Genomic DNA, 21,492 nt, shown 5'->3' on the forward strand with positions numbered 1-21,492 from the left:
CTGGACCCAAAAAGCAACAACTAACTAACTAACTCTGGAGTTTAAAGTTCGGCTTCTCCTCAGCGTGTTCGTCTAGAAGGGACCTGATATCGTCCAAGTGATGGATGATGGCATCTGCTCCCTCAAATGTGTTGTTGAACCGGTTTGATCTGAAGCTGGAGATCTTACTGCTCAATTCCTGAAGCTGACAAAACCCCAGCCAATAGTCTCTGCAGCCGTTGATATCGTCCAAGTGATGGATGATGGCATCTGCTCCCTCAAATGTGTTGTTGAACCGGTTTGATCTGAAGCTGGAGATCTTACTGCTCAATTCCTGAAGCTGACAAAACCCCAGCCAATAGTCTCTGCAGCCGTTCTTTTCGTCGCCACGTGGCCCCAGCACATCACACGTTGTCCTGAGAGCACGGAGGGCACTTGGTTCAGTCGCAGAGGCCTTGAAATGAGCAAATGCAGGCAGCGCGCCTCAGGTTGCCCCTGATGTCCTCCGACTCTTCAAGTGTTGCAAAAGCTTTCTCAGCAGCATTGCTCACGCCAAGAAGAAAATGGGCGTTGCAGTACAAAAATTCAAGCCCGCTTTCTTTGCCAATGATTCTTGTATCACTCAGGTCCTGATTAACCCCCGCGGGTTAGGGGGAAGAATTTACCCGATGCTCCCCAGCATGTCGTAAGAGGCGACTAACGGATTCTGTTTCTCTTTTTACCCTTGTTAAGTGTTTCTTGTATAGAATACCCAGCAAACAATTTTACGTTGTATTCACGTTATATTCACGTTATATTCACGTTGTGTTTACGTTGCGTTTCAACATTTTTTTTACATAGATTTGTATGGACGAAATCACGCTGGAATAACGTTGGAAAACAAAGTTGCATTTTACGTGACACCAACGTGAATGCAACGTGAATTATTGGTGGAGGTGGATTGTTCGTAAAAACATTACGTGAATTCTACGTTGTGACAACGTGAAGTTGTGGTTGTGGTTTGGTTGAAATTGCGTTGCATTTTTACATAATGTCCACGTGAATGGAACGTAAATTTTAGGTAAAAATTTAGGTCAAGAATTACGTGAATTCTACGTTGACACAGCGGGAAAGTTGAGTTTTGGTGCATTTTTCGTGATAAAATTGACGTGAATTACACGTCGTGAATTACACGTCGACACAACGTGAATTTTTGGTTGTGGTTGTGGTTTGGTTTGATTTCGACGTGAATGCAACGTTGAGAGTGAATGTAGGTTTTGGTAAATGTATCCACGCACACACACCAACTTTCACACTCAGTCACAGATCATGAGGACTATTACATGTAACACCATAAACTCAAGATACGATCAACAATTTTATTTCATAACAAAAACATGCATATTATGTTGCGGAGAAATTAAAAATGTACGCAGCTTAGCAGGGCAACAGCACAGCATATTCAATCGATTTCATTCTTTGTCCTGGTGGTCCTCTTCTCCCAGGCAGTCCTCTATGCGCCTCTTTGATGCTGGTCGCTAAACAAAGCAAAGACAGCACATTGATATTAGTGACACCAGAGCCTCCATAATGTCTGAAATAAACATCTTTTCAACTTAGTAGGCAGTGGAAAGTTACTAAAAAGTGACCTAAGTTGAAAAGATGTGTATTTCTACTCCACATGATGGGCAACACATTTAATGATTTTGGAAACCCGGGAAGCTGCCACATCCAGTTCACCAACTAGCTGTGCAGCACAAAGCTGAACTCCATCAGTGTGTTTTCCATCTTCCTTAGTTTTGTACATACCGGCACGGTGGCCTAGTGGTAAGGCGTCCGCTCCGTGATCGGGAGGTTGTGGGTTCGAACCCCGGCCGGGTCATACCTAAGACTTTAAAATTGGCAATCTTGTGGCTGCTCCGCCTGGCGTCTGGCATTATGGGGTTAGTGCTAGGACCGGTTGGTCCGGTGTCAGAATAATGTGAATGGGTGAGACATGAAGCCTGTGCTGCGACTACTGTCTTGTGTGTGGCGCACGTTATATGTCAAAGCAGCACCGCCCTGATATGGCCCTTCGTGGTCGGCTGGGCGTTAAGCACACAAACAAACAAACAAACAAACAAGTTTTGTACATCGGTCGTTGCTGTTCTTGTTGCTGTTCTTGCAAGCGTTGCACAAGTTCTTCATTAGCCTCTGTTGCCTCTTTGTCCAAGAGCTTAACGTGTTTGATGGTCTGGTTTACTGAATGAAGCTCCTGTTTTGCGCCCTGGTATTTCTTCTGCAAGACTGTGACGTTTGATTGCAACTGTCTAGTTTTGGTAAGCTGCTCACAATGGTTGCTTGTGCGCACATTCTCCTGCTCAGCTCTTCTTTTCTTCTCAGCAGCTAGTGCATGCCTCGCTCTGGCTACATTTGCTGAATTCTTTCTCAGTTCTGAACACGCAGCTTTTACAGTTGTCAGTTGATTGTTTGCATTCCCACACTCTTCACCAGTTTTACTCGGTTGCTTGCTAAGTTCATCAATTTCAACAGTAAGAACAGTTATCTGATCATTTCTTGCAGCAATTGTCTCTTTCAGGCCCTGAACACACTTATCTAACTCATGTTCATCTGCTTAAAAGAGAAGAGGCACCATGGTGCTACGCATGTGATACTGGTTTTACTGTGAATCATTTTATCACCGAGTGTGCTGATCTGTATGATCAACGAGAAAAGTTTTGGCACCTCGAGTTTGAAAAGTATTTTTACAGAGGTCAGCTCTACAGCTCTTTTTGGGTTCTTAAAGGAGTCTGGTCTTTATTTTAAGATTTGAATTTTAAAACTACCTAATTTATTTGACATATAGGGTCTTGCTCCCCCCCGCGGGTTAGGGGAAAGAATTTACCCGATGCTCCCCAGCATGTCGTAAGAGGCGACTAACGGATTCTGTTTCTCCTTTTACCCTTGTTAAGTGTTTCTTGAATAGAATATAGTCAATGTTTGTAAAGATTTTAGTCAAGCAGTATGTAAGAAATGTTAAGTCCTTTGTACTGGAAACTTGCATTTGCCCAGTAAGGTAATATATTGTACTACGTTGCAAGCCCCTGGAGCAAATTTTTGATTAGTGCTTTTGTGAACAAGAAACAATTGACAAGTGGCTCTATCCCATCTCCCTCCTTTCCTCATCGCGATATAACCTTGAACGGTTGAAAACGACGTTAAACACCAAAGAAAGAAAGAAAGAAAGAAAGTGTTTCAAGATGGTTAGTCTCTTATTCCTTTTTATTTGCAGAAATCTCTCCGCAACAGTGTTGGCATAGTTTAAATGAGGGTAATTAGTCTTCTTGCTGGCTGTGCTTCTCTTTTGTGAACAAGAAACAATTGACAAGTGGCTCTTTCCCATCTCACTTTTTTGTTGCCTTCGGGTGACGTTACGGATTTTATGTATTAGAAGTGTTTTAATCTAAAAGTGTGCAATGATTAACTTGTGGGGTCCTGATTTGGCCTATTATGGTCCGCTGGACCCGAAAAGCAACAGCTAACTAACTTTCCCATCTCCCCTCTTTCCCCGTCGCGATATAACCTTGAACGGTTGAAAACGACGTTAAACACCAAATAAAGAAAGAAAATGTTTCAACATGGTTAGTCTCTTATTCCTTTTTATTTGCAGAAATCTCTCCGCAACAGTGTTGGCATACTTTAAATGAGGGTTGTCTTCTTGCTGGCTGTGCTTCTCTTGCATCTTGTTCACTAAGCTTGTTGCTGCTGTCTTGAAGTCAGATGTGGGTGACGGGGGAGCAGTTCTTTTGCCAAGTACCCGTTTCTTCTTGTTTCCCACTGCACTGCCACTGGTCCCAGGCTGTTCACTATCAAACCCACTTCCGCTTTGTTTTCTTTTCTCAACTGTTTGCATCAGTAGGTCGATGTCTGTTGGGCTGGGTGGTATGTCACAACCTGAAGAAGATAACAGAAAATTGATTCATTTACTGCCATGTATTTTGGGGGAGAGGTTCAGGTGTATTCATATGGAGGAGACTCCACCCTGGATTTGAACCTGATGCCTCCTGATCGCAGGTCTGAGACGCTGACGCCCTTTTTATATACAAGTCAACATCAGTTAACATGTACATAAAAATATGTCCTCATGTTTTGCAGACTCCAGACACACGATCAGTGGAGGGGGGTGCCAGCATGTCGTAAGAGGCGACTAACGGATTCTGTTTCTCCTTTTACCCTTGTTAAGTGTTTCTTGTATAGAATATAGTCAATTCCGTCGCGATATAACCTTCGTGGTTGAAAATGACGTTAAACACCAAATAAAGAAAGAAAGAAATATAGTCAATTTTTGTAAAGACTTTAGTCAAGCAGTATGTAAGAAATGTTAAGTCCTTTGTACTGGAAACTTGCATTGGCCCAGTAAGGTGATATATTGTACTACGTTGCAAGCCCCTGGAGCAAATTTTTGATTAGTGCATTTGTGAACAAGAAACAATTGACAAGTGGCTCTATCCCATCTCCCCCATTTCCCCGTCGCGATATAACCTTGAACGGTTGAAAACGACGGTAAACACCAAAGAAAGAAAGAAAGAAAGTGTTTCAAGATGGTTAGTCTCTTATTCCTTTTTATTTGCAGAAATCTCTCCGCAACAGTGTTGGCATACTTTAAATGAGGGTTGTCTTATTGCTGGCTGTGCTTCTCTTGCATCTTGTTCACTAAGCTTGTTGCTGCTGTCTTGAAGTCAGATGTGGGTGACGGGGGAGCAGTTCTTTTGCCAAGTACCCGTTTCTTCTTGTTTCCCACTGCACTGCCACTGGTCCCAGGCTGTTCACCATCAAACCCATCACTTCCGCTTTGTTTTCTTTAACGGCACGGTTGGCCTTGTGGTAAGGCGTCCGCCCCGTGATCGGGAGGTCGTGGGTTCGAACCCCGGCCGGGTCATACCTAAGACTTTAAAATTGGCAATCTAGTGGCTGCTCCGCCTGGCGTCTGGCATTATGGGGTTAGTGCTAGGACTGGTTGGTCCGGTGTCAGAATAATATGACTGGGTGAGACATGTGAAGCCTGTGCTGCAACTTCTGTCTTGTGTGTGGCGCACGTTATAACAAAGCAGCACCGCCCCTCGAGCAAATTTTTTGATTAGTGCTTTTGTGAACAAGAAACAATTGACAAGTGACTATCCCATCTCCCCCCTTTTCCCGTCGCGATATAACCTTCGTGGTTGAAAACGACGTTTTACACCAAATAAAGAAAGATATAACCTTCGTGGTTGAAAACGACGTTAAACACCAAATTAAGAAAGAAAGAAATATATCCGAATGATAATCTTCTGATTTGTGTTGTGTTACATACTCATGCAGATCGAAGTTTAGACGCCCGCAGTCCTGCTTGTACGCATAGTATGCGGTCTCCAGGCAGTAGACGTCCAGGCAAACGGTACGAAAGCCAGGATGTGCTGTGATGCAGCCTACCTGGTCATCCAGGCCTTCTAACTTCTGTTTGATTTGTCTGACGTCGTGGCAACACACACAATCAACAGAAGTTGGCATCTGACAGCAATGTCCGCACTGACACCTGAAACAGTAGATCACTCTGTAATCATAACAGCATGCCCCGTTCACATAGGAGACACAGACAAATAATATACTTCAACTGTAATCACATTCATAAACGGCACAAATATGTGCAAGAAACTAAACACACAGTATTGTTTAAAATCATCCAAATTAAATCATAAAATTCTTAGAAATTTAAGCAATGCAGAGCCTCTTCTTAGCTCTTATGCATATTACATCCAGCATGATTTTAGAGATGTAAATGATTTTTCTTGTTTCAGGTCCTGGATGACATTCAATCTCGCTCGGCTCGCTGTCAGCTTGATTGGGTGGGCGTGGCTCAGATTCTGCCGCTCGTTTTTTGCGTGCATGTGTTGAACTGGCAGCTTTACCTGACGTTCCTACCGACACGGTTGGCCTCGTGGTAAGGCGTCCGCCCCGTGATCGGGAGGTCGTGGGTTCGAACCCCGGCCGGGTCATACCTAAGACTTTAAAATTGGTAATCTAGTGGCTGCTCCGCCTGGCGTCTGGCATTATGGGGTTAGTGCTAGGACTGGTTGGTCCGGTGTCAGAATAATGTGACTCCAGGGTGAGACATGAAGCCTGTGCTGCAACGTCTGTCTTGTGTGTGGCGCACGTTATATGTCAAAGCAGCACCGCCCTGAAATGACCCTTCCTGGTCGGTTGGGCATTAAGCAAACAAACAAACAAACAGACAACCATAATTATGAGAAAGAAAAATCCTAAACATCACTACCGGTACTTTATGACGACAGACAATGGCAGAGTAACGATTGACCATGACAGTGTGGAAAAAGATCTGGGTGTTACTTTCGTTACAGATTTGAATTTTGATAAGCATATCATTAACATTATTTCTAAAGCAAACAAAATGCTTGGAATCATTCGCAGATCTTTTACATATTTGGAAGTGAAACCCTAACTCGCCTGTACAAATCACAAGACGGTGACGAGTGCAGCTGAGAAGAAGAACAAGTCTGAAGCGTTTTCTTTTTAACAGTTCTCATTTTACCAAGCAGTTCTCACTGCCTAAATAGCCTCGCGCTTTGGCAGTATGAATATTTTAATCTACTACTTAATTACTACTACTACTACTGTACTACTACTGTACTACTACTACTACTACTACTACTACTACTACTACTACTGCTACTACTACTCCGTCGCGATATAACCTTGAATGGTTGAAAACGACGTAAAACACCAAGTAAAGACAGAAAGACTACTACTACTACTACGTAAACCATATGCTTTGGGTGCGGTTGGCCAAAAAGACATCAGCAGACAGGTCACTGGACAGAAGTACTTTCAGTTGCCATTTGAATCATCTTCAACTCTACGCCACTGAAAAGATTGGCCTTGTGTTGAAGATGCCATTTGAATCCGCTGTGGCAAAGAACTTCGAGATGCCATTTTTACTGAGACAATGAATTGCGCACGCGCGACATAAGACATCATAAAAAGGAAATTCCCTACCCAGCATTTCACGGGGGTAAAATAAAATCTGAGAAAAATTTTGAGGGCTATGACGCCTAATGGGTAAATGAGGCTGTGAAGGGAGGTAATCTGAGACACATGACGTTTACAGAGGATAAAGAAACGGTCTCAGACTTTTGTTATGTCATGGACTGTTGATACTATGTGGCAGATTTGATTGAGACCGGGGGCTGCCAGGGGAACCGGCACGGTTGGCCCAATGGTAAGGCGTCCGTCCCGTGATCGGGAGGTCGTGGGTTCGAACCCCGGCCGAGTCATACCTAAGACTTTAAAATTGGCAATCTAGTGGCTGCTCCGCCTGGCGTCTGGCATTATGGGGTTAGTGCTAGGACTGGTTGGTCCGGTGTCAGAATAATGTGACTGGGTGAGACATGAAGCCTGTGCTGCGACTTCTGTCTTGTGTGTGGCGCACGTTAAATGTCAAAGCAGCGCCGCCCTGATATGGCCCTTCGTGGTCGGCTGGGCGTTAAGCAAACAAACAAACAAACAAACTGCCAGGGGATTGTGCAGGATGTTTCTTATTTTCTCGTGATGTTGTTTGTCTGACCTCGCGTTGTGTTTTCTTTTGAGTGTAAGAATGTTTCCCGTTTCCCTCTCTTATCCCCGATGCAGTAGTATCTAGTATTCAGCTCTCATACGGCCAACGGCCTCTCTCTTGCCAACGAATGTAGCCCACACCGTGGTTGTACAGTTTAAAACATCATTTTTATTCTACAAGTGCATGGAATCAAAACATCGTCACTCTCTCACGCAGACTCGTTTTCTTTCTTCCCTCGTCACTTCATAACTATTTCTGTCGTGTCTCAGTACTGTCGCTGACTGTCGTTTAAACAAGGGGGTGATTATCAGGTTCCCGATTGACAAGGAACTTATTCAGACTTAAAGTCTTTATAACAGAACTCCCGCTTGACAAGGAACTATTCAGTGCATGAAATACTATCACTATCAGATTCCCGATTCAGCGATTGGCAAGGAATTTATACAAACGTTATAACAGAACTCCCGATTGACAAGGAGCTATTTAGTGCATGAGATACAGCAGTCCCTCTCATGAACGGACACCCTTGGGCCATAGCAAAACTGTCCGTACATTGCAGGTGTCCGGTCACGGGAGGGGTGACCACACCACCCCCTCCCCCATACACTCACACAGAGACACACAAACAACAGGATTGAGTCTATGATAATCACTTCTTGTGGCAACTAAACAATAACAATAAACTCCTAATACTTCTTTAAACGTTCTGTAAAAAGGATTTGTATGAAAAGTGTTGAAAAGAAGAGATAAAATAAATCCTCAAGGCAGTGAACACACTCACCATGCACTGACATACGAAAGCAGCCACACAAACACAGCACAGAGGAGCGTGTGCAGATGCTTTGCAAGAATAAGCTTGAAAACCAGTTTGAATAAATAGCAGCAGATAGAGCTGCATGTCATAATTATTTAATTTATTTTTTTCTTGTCTGGCTTTATTGACTGCATGCCGATCATGTGGCATGGCAGTGACTTTTCACTCTTCAGTCGGAAATACACTGTACATAACACAGCTCCCATTCTCCCTCACTAATGCCTACCCCGTGACAACTGATGCTTGGAAATTGTGTGGAAGAGTACACCTCTCTATTTCTCTCCAATGCTCTTCCTGCTGACATGAAGTGACACCGGACACCCCACAGAGTTTAGCCAGCTAACCCTCCACCCCCCCCCCCCTTCCTCTCTCTCTCTCCCTCCCTCCAGCCATGTACTGTTGGGGGCTGTGGCCAGAGAGGCCAGCTGCACTGTTCACTCAGAGCAAAACCAGTTGACAGTGTCGTAACTTTTGACAAAGCAAGACAACTGAAGGGTTCATAGATTAGGCAACCGACTCACTGGTCAAGGCTGAGGGGAAACAAGAGTATCTTGTCAATGAAAGAGGTTATGCCTACACACAGACACACGATGCTGAGAACTGTGGCCGGTTTTTCACTCACTTTCGCTCAGGACCTTCATCGACTGTGGTTTCTGTTGTTTACGTCCAACAGACAAGAATAAAGAGCTCAGTGCAGTTTCGTGTTGGCATCTTCGCATGTACTCCACTCCTGACCAAAACTAACCCCCCTCCTCAGTGATGGGTACACGTGCACTCAAGTTATCAGTGACTGTCGTCACGCCATTGCGGCTGTGATCTTTGTACCAAGAACCGGACTGCTCTGTTATCGATTTTGTTGTGGTGAAAATTTGACGATGGTCTGTCCGTACATTGGAGGTATGACCTGCTGTTGGGACCAAAAATGAGTGTCCGCGTCCACGTTTTGCAGGTGTCCGTTTAAGGGGGGGCAAATATAGAAGGAAAACACTCCGTGCCGAGCAAATGTGTCCGTACATGTCAGGTGTCCGCTCACGCCGGGGGCCGTACATTGCAGGGACTGCTGTACTATCAGATTCCCGATTGGCAAGGAATTTATACAAACGTTATAACAGAACTCCTGATTGACAAGGAGCTATTTAGTGTATACTGCAAGGTTCCTAGTTCACAAAGAATGATTAACAACAGATCTAAGCAATAAATCCTTACGGTTAGAAATGAAGGCCGGCTTCCGATTAACGAAGAAGTCGGCTAAAGTTTACTTTTCCCGGTTAACAAGGAATTTGGTTATAATTAAATGACTCCCGATTAACAAAGAGTTTGGTTAGGGTTAAATGACTCCCGATTAACAAAGAGTGCCGCACCCTCGAAATCCAAAACATTATATAGACCTCAAATCTCTGGACTATTTCGCATAATCATGCGCTACAGTGAACTCTGACCCTGAATCACTAACTTCCGGCAAACAATCCGGTTCTTCTTCAATTTATACTACTCTATTTTCCGCTAACCGTTGTTAAACAACCATGTCCGTAAGCGACTATTATCCTAAAGAAATTGTCATTTTATCAAACAACTCCCGCACATCGATACTGACAGATTAGCAGCTGGTCGTCTGCGATAAAGTCACGTCTGCTAGACGCGTCTGTCCTAAACCGTTCTAAAAGCTAGCATCGTGCGTCGTAAATTACGTCACATAAAAGATGGCGTCAAGTGCATGCGTACCAATGAAGACACTCAAACACGCGCATGCGTACCGAACATTATTACGTGGGCTGTAAGGCTATTCCCTCACACTATGCTTTCACTTTCACTCTCGATGCAGTGAACCTAATTAGGATCTTTTTCTTGTTTCTTCTCTATTTCTGCCTCCCCAAAGTCCTTTTACTTTCCTTTTCTCACCCATAAAATTCTTCACGTATTACCCTTGTTAAGTGGTTCTTGTATAGAATATAGTCAATGTTTGTAAAGATTTTAGTCAAGCAGTATGTAAGAAATGTTTAGTCCTTTGTACTGGAAACTTGCATTCTCCCAGTAAGGTCATATATTGTACTACGTTGCAAGCCCCTGGAGCAAATTTTTGATTAGTGCTTTTGTGAACAAGAAACACTTAACAAGTGGCTCTATCCCATCTCCCCCCTTTCCCCTATCCCATCTCCCCCCTTTCCCTCGTCGCGATATAACCTTCGTGGTTGAAAACAACGTTAAACACCAAATAAAGAAAGAAAGTGACCCATACAGGCCCATCTTGTGTAAGTGAGACATGGATGTGTTCATGTCTGAATGCGTAAGAACAAGGCAAGGAATGTCTAGAGAGGTATGTGGGAGGTGTTTCTATAACCTGCTATATGTTTTATGTAAAATCAATGTCTTGTTTGTATTATTGTTATGTACCACCCCTGAATTTCTCTATGAGATAATAAAGTATTCTTATTCTTATTCTTATTCTTCTTCATCTAAATCAATGTTCTCTGTCCCTGTAGAATCGATTTCAGAGAGGGTGCCAGTTTCATTCCAATGGAGATGCAGCATTGTTGCTGATGCAAGACCAATACTTGGGAGAGTTCTGGTACTTTGCAGATCTGTTGACCGGATGTGTTGGTGGCATCCTTGCCACCGGGCCTCAAAATGAAAATCTTGTGCGCCAGCATATTTAAAACTGCACAGTGTAGACAGTGTGTCGTTTGCAGTAAAGCGCTGCTCTCTTCCATCATTTCGGATTCTGATTCTGAATCCTGTGAGCAGCTGCTCGTTCCGGAGAAGTTGAGAGTGGCGGGTTTGCAGCTGATGTAGGCGGCTTGCTCTGTCTTGCACCAGATCTGCCTCTCGTTGCCGGTCTCGGTTCCTTTACCTGTCTACTTCCAAACTCTGTAAGACAGCTGCATCCTGCTCTGCCCTTATTCGTCGAGTCTCGACCAGGGTTTCCCGCTCCTGCACATGCAGCACTTGTTGCTGGGGTAGTATTTCAGGGTCTTGGGTCGGCAACACAACGGGCGACCGGCCCCGCCCGAACTCGGCCCCCAAAGCGGAAGGACTCCCTCCACTCAAGGAACACAGCCCCCGGCCTCCGCCGATGAGCACCCCACCCCCCCGCACCACATCCCCGGGCGTATCACTCTCGGCACCGTTTAACCAGGCTGCTGCCCGAAAGCAGAGAAGCCCTGAAATTCCATGCATTCAGCACATTCTGGGCAGGGCTGGTTAAATGCAGTCAACGTCAATGCTGCTCTGCCATCATTATTACCATGTCTGCACACTCCTTAATATAACCAGTACCTCAGCAATTGCAGCCACACGGGGTATTGAATTTTCAGGTCTCATAATACGGCGCAGTGGATTCATATCATCCCGTCGCGATATAACCTTGAATGGTTGAAAACGACGTTAAACACCAAATAAAGAAAGAATTCATATCATCGAGCCAAATGAGCCAACTTGACTGGTTGGTTGGTAAGCTGGTCTTTCACTTTGGTGATGTGCTTTACAGTTGTCACATGCAATGTCAGTGCCTTCTTTCTATATGACCTGTACCTTATAACATCTATATATACCCTAATATTTTCTCAACGGATGTAAACCCCTTCTCGCAGTCTGGGTTTAACAGGGTTGGACTCGTCCGTCACAAACTCGTAATAGAAACAGTTGTGGTATTTGTGACGTTTATTTTCTTCTTCTAAAACTAGGTGGACATTTACTTTCACGTTACTAGACTAAACAAAGAATGACAACATTCAAATACAATCAATTACACGGCTAGAGGCGACTAACGGATTCTGTTTCTCCTTTTACCCTTGTTAAGTGTTTCTTGAATAGAATATAGTCAATGTTTGTAAAGATTTTAGTCAAGCAGTATGTAAGAAATGTTAAGTCCTTTGTACTGGAAACTTGCATTTGCCCAGTAAGGTAATATATTGTACTACGTTGCAAGCCCCTGGAGCAAATTTTTGATTAGTGCTTTTGTGAACAAGAAACAATTGACAAGTGGCTCTATCCCATCTCCCTCCTTTCCTCATCGCGATATAACCTTGAACGGTTGAAAACGACGTTAAACACCAAAGAAAGAAAGAAAGAAAGAAAGTGTTTCAAGATGGTTAGTCTCTTATTCCTTTTTATTTGCAGAAATCTCTCCGCAACAGTGTTGGCATAGTTTAAATGAGGGTAATTAGTCTTCTTGCTGGCTGTGCTTCTCTTTTGTGAACAAGAAACAATTGACAAGTGGCTCTTTCCCATCTCACTTTTTTGTTGCCTTCGGGTGACGTTACGGATTTTATGTATTAGAAGTGTTTTAATCTAAAAGTGTGCAATGATTAACTTGTGGGGTCCTGATTTGACCTATTATGGTCCGCTGGACCCGAAAAGCAACAGCTAACTAACTTTCCCATCTCCCCTCTTTCCCCGTCGCGATATAACCTTGAACGGTTGAAAACGACGTTAAACACCAAATAAAGAAAGAAAGAAAGAAAGTGTTTCAACATGGTTAGTCTCTTATTCCTTTTTATTTGCAGAAATCTCTCCGCAACAGTGTTGGCATACTTTAAATGAGGGTTGTCTTCTTGCTGGCTGTGCTTCTCTTGCATCTTGTTCACTAAGCTTGTTGCTGCTGTCTTGAAGTCAGATGTGGGTGACGGGGGAGCAGTTCTTTTGCCAAGTACCCGTTTCTTCTTGTTTCCCACTGCACTGCCACTGGTCCCAGGCTGTTCACCATCAAACCCATCACTTCCGCTTTGTTTTCTTTAACGGCACGGTTGGCCTTGTGGTAAGGCGTCCGCCCCGTGATCGGGAGGTCGTGGGTTCGAACCCCGGCCGGGTCATACCTAAGACTTTAAAATTGGCAATCTAGTGGTTGCTCCGCCTGGCGTCTGGCATTATGGGGTTAGTGCTAGGACTGGTTGGTCCGGTGTCAGAATAATGTGACTGGGTGAGACATGAAGCCTGTGCTGCGACTTCTGTCTTGTGTGTGGCGCACGTTATATGTCAAAGCAGCACCGCCCTGATATGGCCCTTCGTGGTCGGCTGGGCGTTAAGCAAACAAAAAAACAAAACCTTAAAAACCTTTGTTTTCTTTTCTCAACTGTTTGCATCAGTAGGTCGATGTCTGTTGGGCTGAGTGGTATGTCACAACCTGAGGAAGATAACAGAAAATTGATTAATTTACTGCCATGTATTTTGGGGGAGAGGTTCAGGTGTATTCATATAGAGGAGACTCCACCCTGGATTTGAACCTGATGCCTCCTGATCGCAGGTCTGAGACGCTGACGCCCTTTTTATTTACAAGTCAACATCAGTTAACATGTACATAAAAATGTGTCCTCATGTTTTGCAGACTCCAGACACACGATCAGTGGAGGGGGGTGCCAGCATGTCGTAAGAGGCGACTAACGGATTCTGTTTCTCCTTTTACTGCCTTCGGTTGACGTTACGGATTTTATGTATTAGAACTGTTTTAATCTAAAAATGTGTAATGATTAACTTGTGGGGTCATGATTTGGCCTATTATGGTCCGCTGGACCCAAAAAGCAATAGCTAACTAACTAACTTCTCCTTTTACCCTGTTAAATGTTTCTTGTATAGAATATAGTCAATTTTTGTAAAGATTTTAGTCAAGCAGTATGTAAGAAATGTTAAGTCCTTTGTATTATTTATTTATTTATTAGTGAGTATTTCTATGCACATACCCTCCGCTCATGGCGTTTACAATATGGAAACTTGCATTCTCCCAGTAAGGTAATACATTGTACTACGTTGCAAGCCCCTGGAGCAAATTTTTTGATTAGTGCTTTTGTGAACAAGAAACAATTGACAAGTGACTCTATCCCATCTCCCCCCTTTTCCCGTCGCGATACGTTTTACACCAAATAAAGAAAAATATAACCTTTGTAGTTGAAAACGACGTTAAACACCAAATTAAGAAAGAAAGAAATATATCCGAATGATAATCTTCTGATTTGTGTTGTTACATACTCATGCAGATCGAAGTTTAGACGCCCGTAGTCCTGCTTGTACGCATAGTATGCGGTCTCCAGGCAGTAGACGTCCAGGCAAATGGTACGAAAGCCAGGATGTGCTGTGATGCAGCCTACCTGGTCATCCAGGCCTTCTAACTTCTGTTTGATTTGTCGGACGTCGTGGCAACACACACACTCAACAGAAGTTGGCATATGACAGCAATGTCCGCACTGACACCTGAAACAGTAGATCACTCTGTAATCATAACAGCATGCCCCGTTCACATAGGAGACACACACAAAAAACGGGCGATTCTTATGTATGCACAAAACTTACCATGATTTACAGAAACAACATGAACAGTACCATTAGTCACGGTTTCACAATACATGCAGTATTAGTATCCTTCGAGTGAATCTAACAGGGTCGCTTTTTAACACTGACCACACATCGTGACTGACCTGGCCACTGTGAAACAGAAACAATGTCCTGTCTCCTCCATGTGTTTGAAAATACTCCCGCACTGTCTTTTGAACAGTGTCCCATGTTGCGAAACAAAACAAACCAAACATCAATCAAAAGAAGGGAACTGCTGTGTGTGCATTTTTGGATATTTCTGAGAAAGCTTCTTTTGTTAAAACGACTAGCGGTATCACTCCATCACACGATAAACGATCACATTCACAGAATTCGATTTCAGCCCTTTTGTTGGAGCCTGGGGAACATAGCCAACTACACAATTGTCGCCTCATCACGGGTATCGCGCGCGCACACACACACACACACACACACACACACACACACACACACACACATAGCTGTATATCTCAGTAAATGGGGCGTGTGTCAAAACCCATACAATTGGGGCAGCACTTTAATTGCCTATTACAGACTGAGAAAAGGGTCAATCATATTGAAATTAAAATTTAAATGACTTATCAGACCCATTCACCATTGTCCAGTATTATTTGGATGATAATTCGCCAAATTTATATAAATGAGGTGATTTACCCCAAAAATGGGGTGATACCATATATGGGCATATTTGCAAATAAGGCATCGCCCCACTTTTTAGGCCCTGCCCACAAACGAACGATGAATCACATAAACTGGGGCTATTCAGTATTATGTCACACAATCACCAAGAAATGAAATACTTTTTTGGCAATTAAACCTCTCCTGAGTTTAAATCTCACTAAGACATTTATGCAACATTTCGCTGAGCTCATTGTTTTCCTTTCTCCATGTGTTTGTACTGGTTTGAATTCACACTTGCTTTAGACGTGCGCTATATATATACAGTAGAACTCCCCCTTAGCGACCCCCTTTTTTACGACCACCCCCTTTTTACGACCGATTTTTCTACCACGGATGCATTCTACTATATAATGAACCCCCAGTGAACGACTCACCCTAAAACGCGACTTACGACCGAGCTTTTGGAGATGAATTACGACTTTCGCGCATTTGTAGTCGAGCAGACGAAAACAATACATGGCGGCTCTAATTGCTCCTCGAACTAGCGCGAGACGAAAACCCCACTAAATCTCGTGCACGATAGAATCCGCGGCGACTTCCTTAGGAGTCGGGAAGACGCAAATCCTGTGTATCGTCAAGGATAATGATTCAAAACGCGACTTACGACCGAACTTTTTGGGATGATTTACAACTTTTGCGCATATTTCGAGCAGTTGAAAACACAACATGGCGGCTATCGCTCCTCCAACTATCGCGAGAAGAAATAAAAACGAAATCTCGCGCGCACAAGATCCTGATACATCCGGTTTTTTTCTGCACACTATCTTGTCACGACGACTGTCTTGTTGACAAACAAAGATTCGCGAAAGAAAAAGAAAAGCGCCGACTCTTGAGAAGAGAGCTAATAAAGTAATCGCTAATCGAGCGAAGTGGCAATCCGCCGCGACTTCCTTGGGAGTCGGGAATACGAAAATCCTGTGTGTCGTCAAGGATAATGACTCAGTGTTATCTAGATGGTGAGAAGTCAGAAGGATAGCGAAGCGAAAGTACGCAAAGAGAGGAGCCTGTACAAAGACCTTAACGATCGTGGTCAAGTTTAACGATGTAAGGCAACGAATCATTCATATGAGCGGAAAGATGATTCTGGAGAAAAGTCGTTATGTTTTCTATCGAGTTAGGACATTCGGATTTTACTGGTTGTGCCACAATGTCAAATGTGCTTCACTCAGCGGGGAGCGAGCATTACGCCATGAGTAAATTTTCTTTGAAATTTGAGTTCAAGTTGTTCTGCTGTAAATTGTTTGGGTGTGTGTGTGTGTGTGTTTTGATATGACAGTAAACTGCAACTGTGTGTTTGTGTGTAAACATGACAGTAGATACACTGCAACCAAATTCATGACCGACCTGCCAAAAACTCAAACCCCCCTTTTAAGACCCCACCCCCTTTTTACGACCTAATTTTCAAGGTTTTTCCAAAGTCGTTAACAGGGGGTTCTAGTGTATGTGAATTAGTTTTGTGGGAATAATGTTGAAAGGGTTTGCGCGCCGATTCTTTGTTGTTTAGCTTTTGATGATCATGACATTAAAAATAAATATAAACCCAAACATTTGTGAAACAATAAATGCTAAAAGTGTACTTGAACTTTTTTAGGATCCATTCCAGTTACTTCCATATTGATGTTTTTTATCGAGAGAGAGAGAGAGAGAGAGAGAGAGAGAGAGAGAGAGATTTCGTTAGTCTGAAGTTTTATTAATTGAAAACAAATTATTGTTTATTTTCTTTGATATAAGGTAAAGACAGCCATACATTATGATGCGAATATTGTTTTTAAAAAGATCAATATATGATGACATATGATTATTTTCATGCTACACATGTTGACACGCCGCCCTGATATGGCCCTTCGTGGTTGGCTAGGCGTTAAACAAACAAACAAACAAATGTTGACACGTATATTGTTTTCACTATTTGTTGTCCTTTTGTATAATGTAAAAGTTTTTTCTGAACCGCATGTAAATGAGAGAGTATGTGTGCAAACAGAAACTACAGTTACCATGTTTGTTATCTTGTGTTTTATTAATTGAATATAAAAAAAAAAGAGAGAGAGAGAGAGAGGTTGCCAGCCGACCAAAGCAACATAAACAAGGTATACAGAGGACAATGCGTGATGTATTGTGTAAACAATTCCATCTCACACTGCATAAATAAATAAATCCCTGTGCCTTGAGTCCGAGTCTGGAGATACGCGCGCGATATAATACTTCATATAACATGTTCCATCACCAGGATTCCATTCATCGTCACTGGATTCTGGCACATGTTCATCACTAGGATTCCATTCATCGTCACTGGAGTCGGACACTTGTTCATCATCAGGTTTCCCCTCATTTTTAGTTGAGTATGGCACAGGCTTATCAACACGATTCCGCTCATAGTCACTAGAGTCTGGCACAGGTTCATCATCAGGCTTTCGCAAATTGTCACTGGAGTCGGGCACTTGTTCATCATCAGTTTCTCGCTCATAGTCACTGGAGCCTGGCACTGGTTCATCATCAGACGTCCGCTCATCGTCACAAGAGATCGGCATTTGTTTATCGAAGTCATCATGTCTGCAACAATAGACAAAACATGTTTGTATCTCACTTGCGCTCTATAATTGTTTGGTAAACCAGTTGAGGCCATGGAATTCGCTGTATGAATAGGGCGGGGATGTAGCTCAGTCGGTAGCGCGCTGGATTTGTATCCAGTTGGCCGCTGTCAGCGTGAGTTCGTCCCCACGTTCGGCGAGAGATTTATTTCTCAGAGTCAACTTTGTGTGCAGACTCTCCTCGGTGTCCGAACACCTCCGTGTGTACACGCAAGCACAAGATCAAGTGCGCACGAAAAAAAGATCCTGTAATCCATGTCAGAGTTCGGTGGGTTATAGAAACACGAAAATACCCAGCATGCTTCCTCCGAAAACGGCGTATGGCTGCCTAAATGGCGGGGTAAAAAACGGTCATACACGTAAAATCAATCGTGCAAAAAACACGAGTGTACGTGGGAGTTTCAGCCCACGAACGCAGAAGAAGAAGAAGCTGTATAAATGACCATCTTGACATGTGACGTGTGTAGTTATGTCAGTGCATTTGCTCAATACCCTCTATCCTTTTCACTCTCACATTTTCAACAAAAACATAACTCACAGCATGAGTTTAAGTAATACTTCACTTGTTAATGTCTGTACTCTGCTCAGCTTCAAGTCATTGTAATAAAAGTAGATCAATACTTAGTCACCCAACTTTCCCTAGCCGTGGAAAAAAAACATGTCAGATGTGTCGTCATAGTACTTTGATGTGTCTTTGCAAGGATAACAAAGTGCTTGTGCTTTCGGAAATCGCTCCTTTCAAAAGCAGACCCAAATCTCGATATTTTCCGTTATATAATTCTCCTTATGCATACATCTGTGTGACGCCGTTTACTCAAGTACCTCGAACCAAAACTCATTGCTTTGAGCCATCTACGGACTACACTTTAAACAGTGGACCCCCTCTTTTACGACTAACCCCCCAAAATCAGAACCTTTCTCTTATCCCTTTTGCGAGTGGAAGCCCCACATGTGGCCTGTTTGTATCGCAATGCAAAGTAAATAAAAATTTTTTTTAATGTGTTCCTGTTAAATGAATTTACTTATCTAATAACGTATTCAATTGGTCACACGGACAAAAAAAGTTCCGCACTCCCCTTCTTTGCAAGATTTGGCACAAACGCTCTAAAACCAATGTTAGGTTAATTCATTATTCATGATTCAATGTTATGTCTGAGAGGTCATTTTTTCCTGTCGTCCTGATATGGCTCTGCGTAGTCGGCTGGACGTTAAGCAACAAATAAACAAACAAGCAAACAATTTTTTCCTGATATCAGACCAGCAAGATACTTTCGGTTTACACTGTACTCTTCTTTCAAAGAGAGGAACAAGACACTTGACATATGTCTGTATCCACATTTTTGTTGTCATTTTTACATCACCATTAATCATGTTTAACTTTAAGCACAAGTATTAATCATAATTGGACATCAGTCACTCAGTTTATATTCTTGCAATAAATCATTTCTTATTTTGACCCTATCATTGTTACATTTTTAAATTTGTAAAAAGAGGTACTGGTGTTTCAGTAATTTGAACAGCAATTGTATTTTTTTCAATTCAAGAATCTTTTTCATTAAAAACTAAAGACTTATGGTAAAAATTAAAGGCACAGTAAGCCTCCCGTAAACCATCACAAATACGGTCAGGCTTTTACACACAGTACAAACACCCTTTCATTTAAACACTCACCGATTGAGAACATCCTAGGTCCCCTCCGTAAAGAGCGAACAATTTTCAAAGAATTTATTTTTGCGTGGGTTATCTTACCCCTGAGCCATCGTGAACCCATGTGATCCAGTTTCCCTTACTGGCACGGTTGGCCTAGTGGTAAGGCGTCCGCCCCGTGATCGGGAGGTCGTGGGTTCGAACCCCGGCCGGGTCATAATTAAGACTTTAAAATTGGCAATCTAGTGGCTGCTCCGCCTGGCGTCTGGCATTATGGGGTTAGTGCTAGGACTGGTTGGTCCGGTGTCAGAATAATGTGACTGGGTGAGACATGAAGCCTGTGCTGCGACTTCTGTCTTGTGTGTGTGTGGCGCACGTTAAATGTCAAAGCAGCACCGCCCTGATATGGCCCTTCGTGGTCGGCTGGGCGTTAAGCAAAGAAACAAACAAACTGTACATATACACATATAATTATACACAAACTTGTACACATTTGTGACTATATACTCATATCATATCCTCACAAACTTGAGCATTGGTCCGGACGTTTGTCCCATTCACTTATCCATGTAATGAATGCGAGCTTCTGGACATATGGCCAATGAAAACTCTTCAAAAAGTTTCATACATTGAGCCCTGTTTCTTTCTGAGTGTTGTTCGCTCATTGAACACTTTGGTTTTGTTTGTAAAGATTTTAGTCAAGCAGTATGTAAGAAATGTTTAGTCCTTTGTACTGGAAACTTGCATTCTCCCAGTAAGGTCATATATTGTACTACGTTGCAAGCCCCTGGAGCAAATTTTTGATTAGTGCTTTTGTGAACAAGAAACACTTAACAAGTGGCTCTATCCCATCTCCCCCCTTTCCCCTATCCCATCTCCCCCCTTTCCCTCGTCGCGATATAACCTTCGTGGTTGAAAACAACGTTAAACACCAAATAAAGAAAGAAAGTGACCCATACAGGCCCATCTTCATCTAAATCAATGTTCTCTCTCCCTGTACAATCGATTTCAGAGAGGGTGCCAGTTTCATTCCAATGGAGATGCAGCATTGTTGCTGTTGCAAGACCAATACTTGGGAGAGTTCTGGTACTTTGCAGATCTGTTGACCGGATGTGTTGGTGGCATCCTTGCCACCTAGAAAAGAAGAAAGTGTTTTGGCCAGGTTACATACTGGTCACACTTATCTCACTCATGTTCATCTGCTTAAAAGAGAAGAGGCACCATGGTGCCACGCCTGTGATACTGGTTTTACTGTGAGTCATTTTCTCACCGAGTGTGCTGATCTGTATGATCAACGAGAAAAGTATTTTGGCACCTCGAGCTTGAAAAGTATTTTTACAGAGGTCAGCTCTTCAGCTCTTTTTGAGTTTTTAAAAGAGTCTGGTCTTTATTTTAAGATTTGAATTTTAAAACAACCTAGTTTATTTGACATATAGGGTTTTGCTTTGACTTTTTGATTGCCTTCGGGTGACGTTACGGATTTTATGTATTAGAAGTGTTTTAATCTAAAAATGTGCAATGATTAACTTGTGGGGTCCTGATTTGGCCTATTATGGTCCGCTGGACCCGAAAAGCAACAGCTAACTAACTAACTAACTAACTATCCTTGCCACCGGGCCTCAAAATGAAAGTTGTGCGCCAGCATATTTAAAACTGCACAGTGTAGACAGTGTGTCGTTTGCAGTAAAGCGCTGCTCTCTTCCATCATTTCGGATTCTGATTCTGAATCCTGTGAGCAGCTGCTCGTTCCGGAGAAGTTGAGAGTGGCGGGTTTGCAGCTGATGTAGGCGGCTTGCTCTGTCTTGCACCAGATCTGCCTCTCGTTGCCGGTCTCGGTTCCTTTACCTGTCTACTTCCAAACTCTGTAAGACAGCAGCATCCTGCTCTGCCCTTATTCGTCGAGTCTCGACCAGGGT

General features: G+C 43.1%; 1 protein-coding gene across 3 annotated transcripts; it reads right to left on the reverse strand.

The window, feature by feature from the left end:
* Nucleotides 1-1,146: 1,146 nt before the first annotated feature.
* On the reverse strand, nt 1,147-20,437 carry LOC138973518 (uncharacterized). Of its 3 annotated transcripts, none has more exons than XM_070346224.1 (5): nt 17,478-20,437; nt 14,319-14,540; nt 13,410-13,479; nt 5,288-5,509; nt 1,147-1,496 (listed from the first exon to the last, which is right to left on the reverse strand). In XM_070346224.1, exons 1-3 carry the CDS (start codon nt 17,867-17,869, stop codon nt 13,473-13,475), a joined length of 621 nt encoding a protein of 206 aa, XP_070202325.1. In that variant the 5' UTR covers nt 17,870-20,437; the 3' UTR covers nt 1,147-1,496; nt 5,288-5,509; nt 13,410-13,472. The 3 variants fall into 3 exon arrangements, with proteins under 3 accessions (XP_070202325.1, XP_070202327.1, XP_070202326.1); XM_070346225.1 differs by lacking the exon at nt 1,147-1,496 and adding an exon at nt 3,533-3,891; XM_070346226.1 differs by lacking the exon at nt 5,288-5,509.
* Between the last annotated feature and the right edge of the window lie 1,055 nt (nt 20,438-21,492).

This window comes from Littorina saxatilis, linkage group LG8 (assembly GCF_037325665.1).
Source record: "Littorina saxatilis isolate snail1 linkage group LG8, US_GU_Lsax_2.0, whole genome shotgun sequence".
Lineage (NCBI taxonomy): Eukaryota > Metazoa > Mollusca > Gastropoda > Littorinimorpha > Littorinidae > Littorina > Littorina saxatilis.

What these genes read in the sequence shown, in the direction of transcription:
- LOC138973518 (XM_070346226.1), bottom strand. Translation starts at nt 17,869, where the DNA reads ATGCCGATCTCTTGTGACGATGAGCGGACGTCTGATGATGAACCAGTG. An exon ending in GATTTATTTATTTATGCAGT is followed by an intron (nt 14,541 to 17,477) that starts GTGAGATGGAAT and finishes CTACTGTTTCAG; the next exon opens with GTGTCAGTGCGGACATTGCT.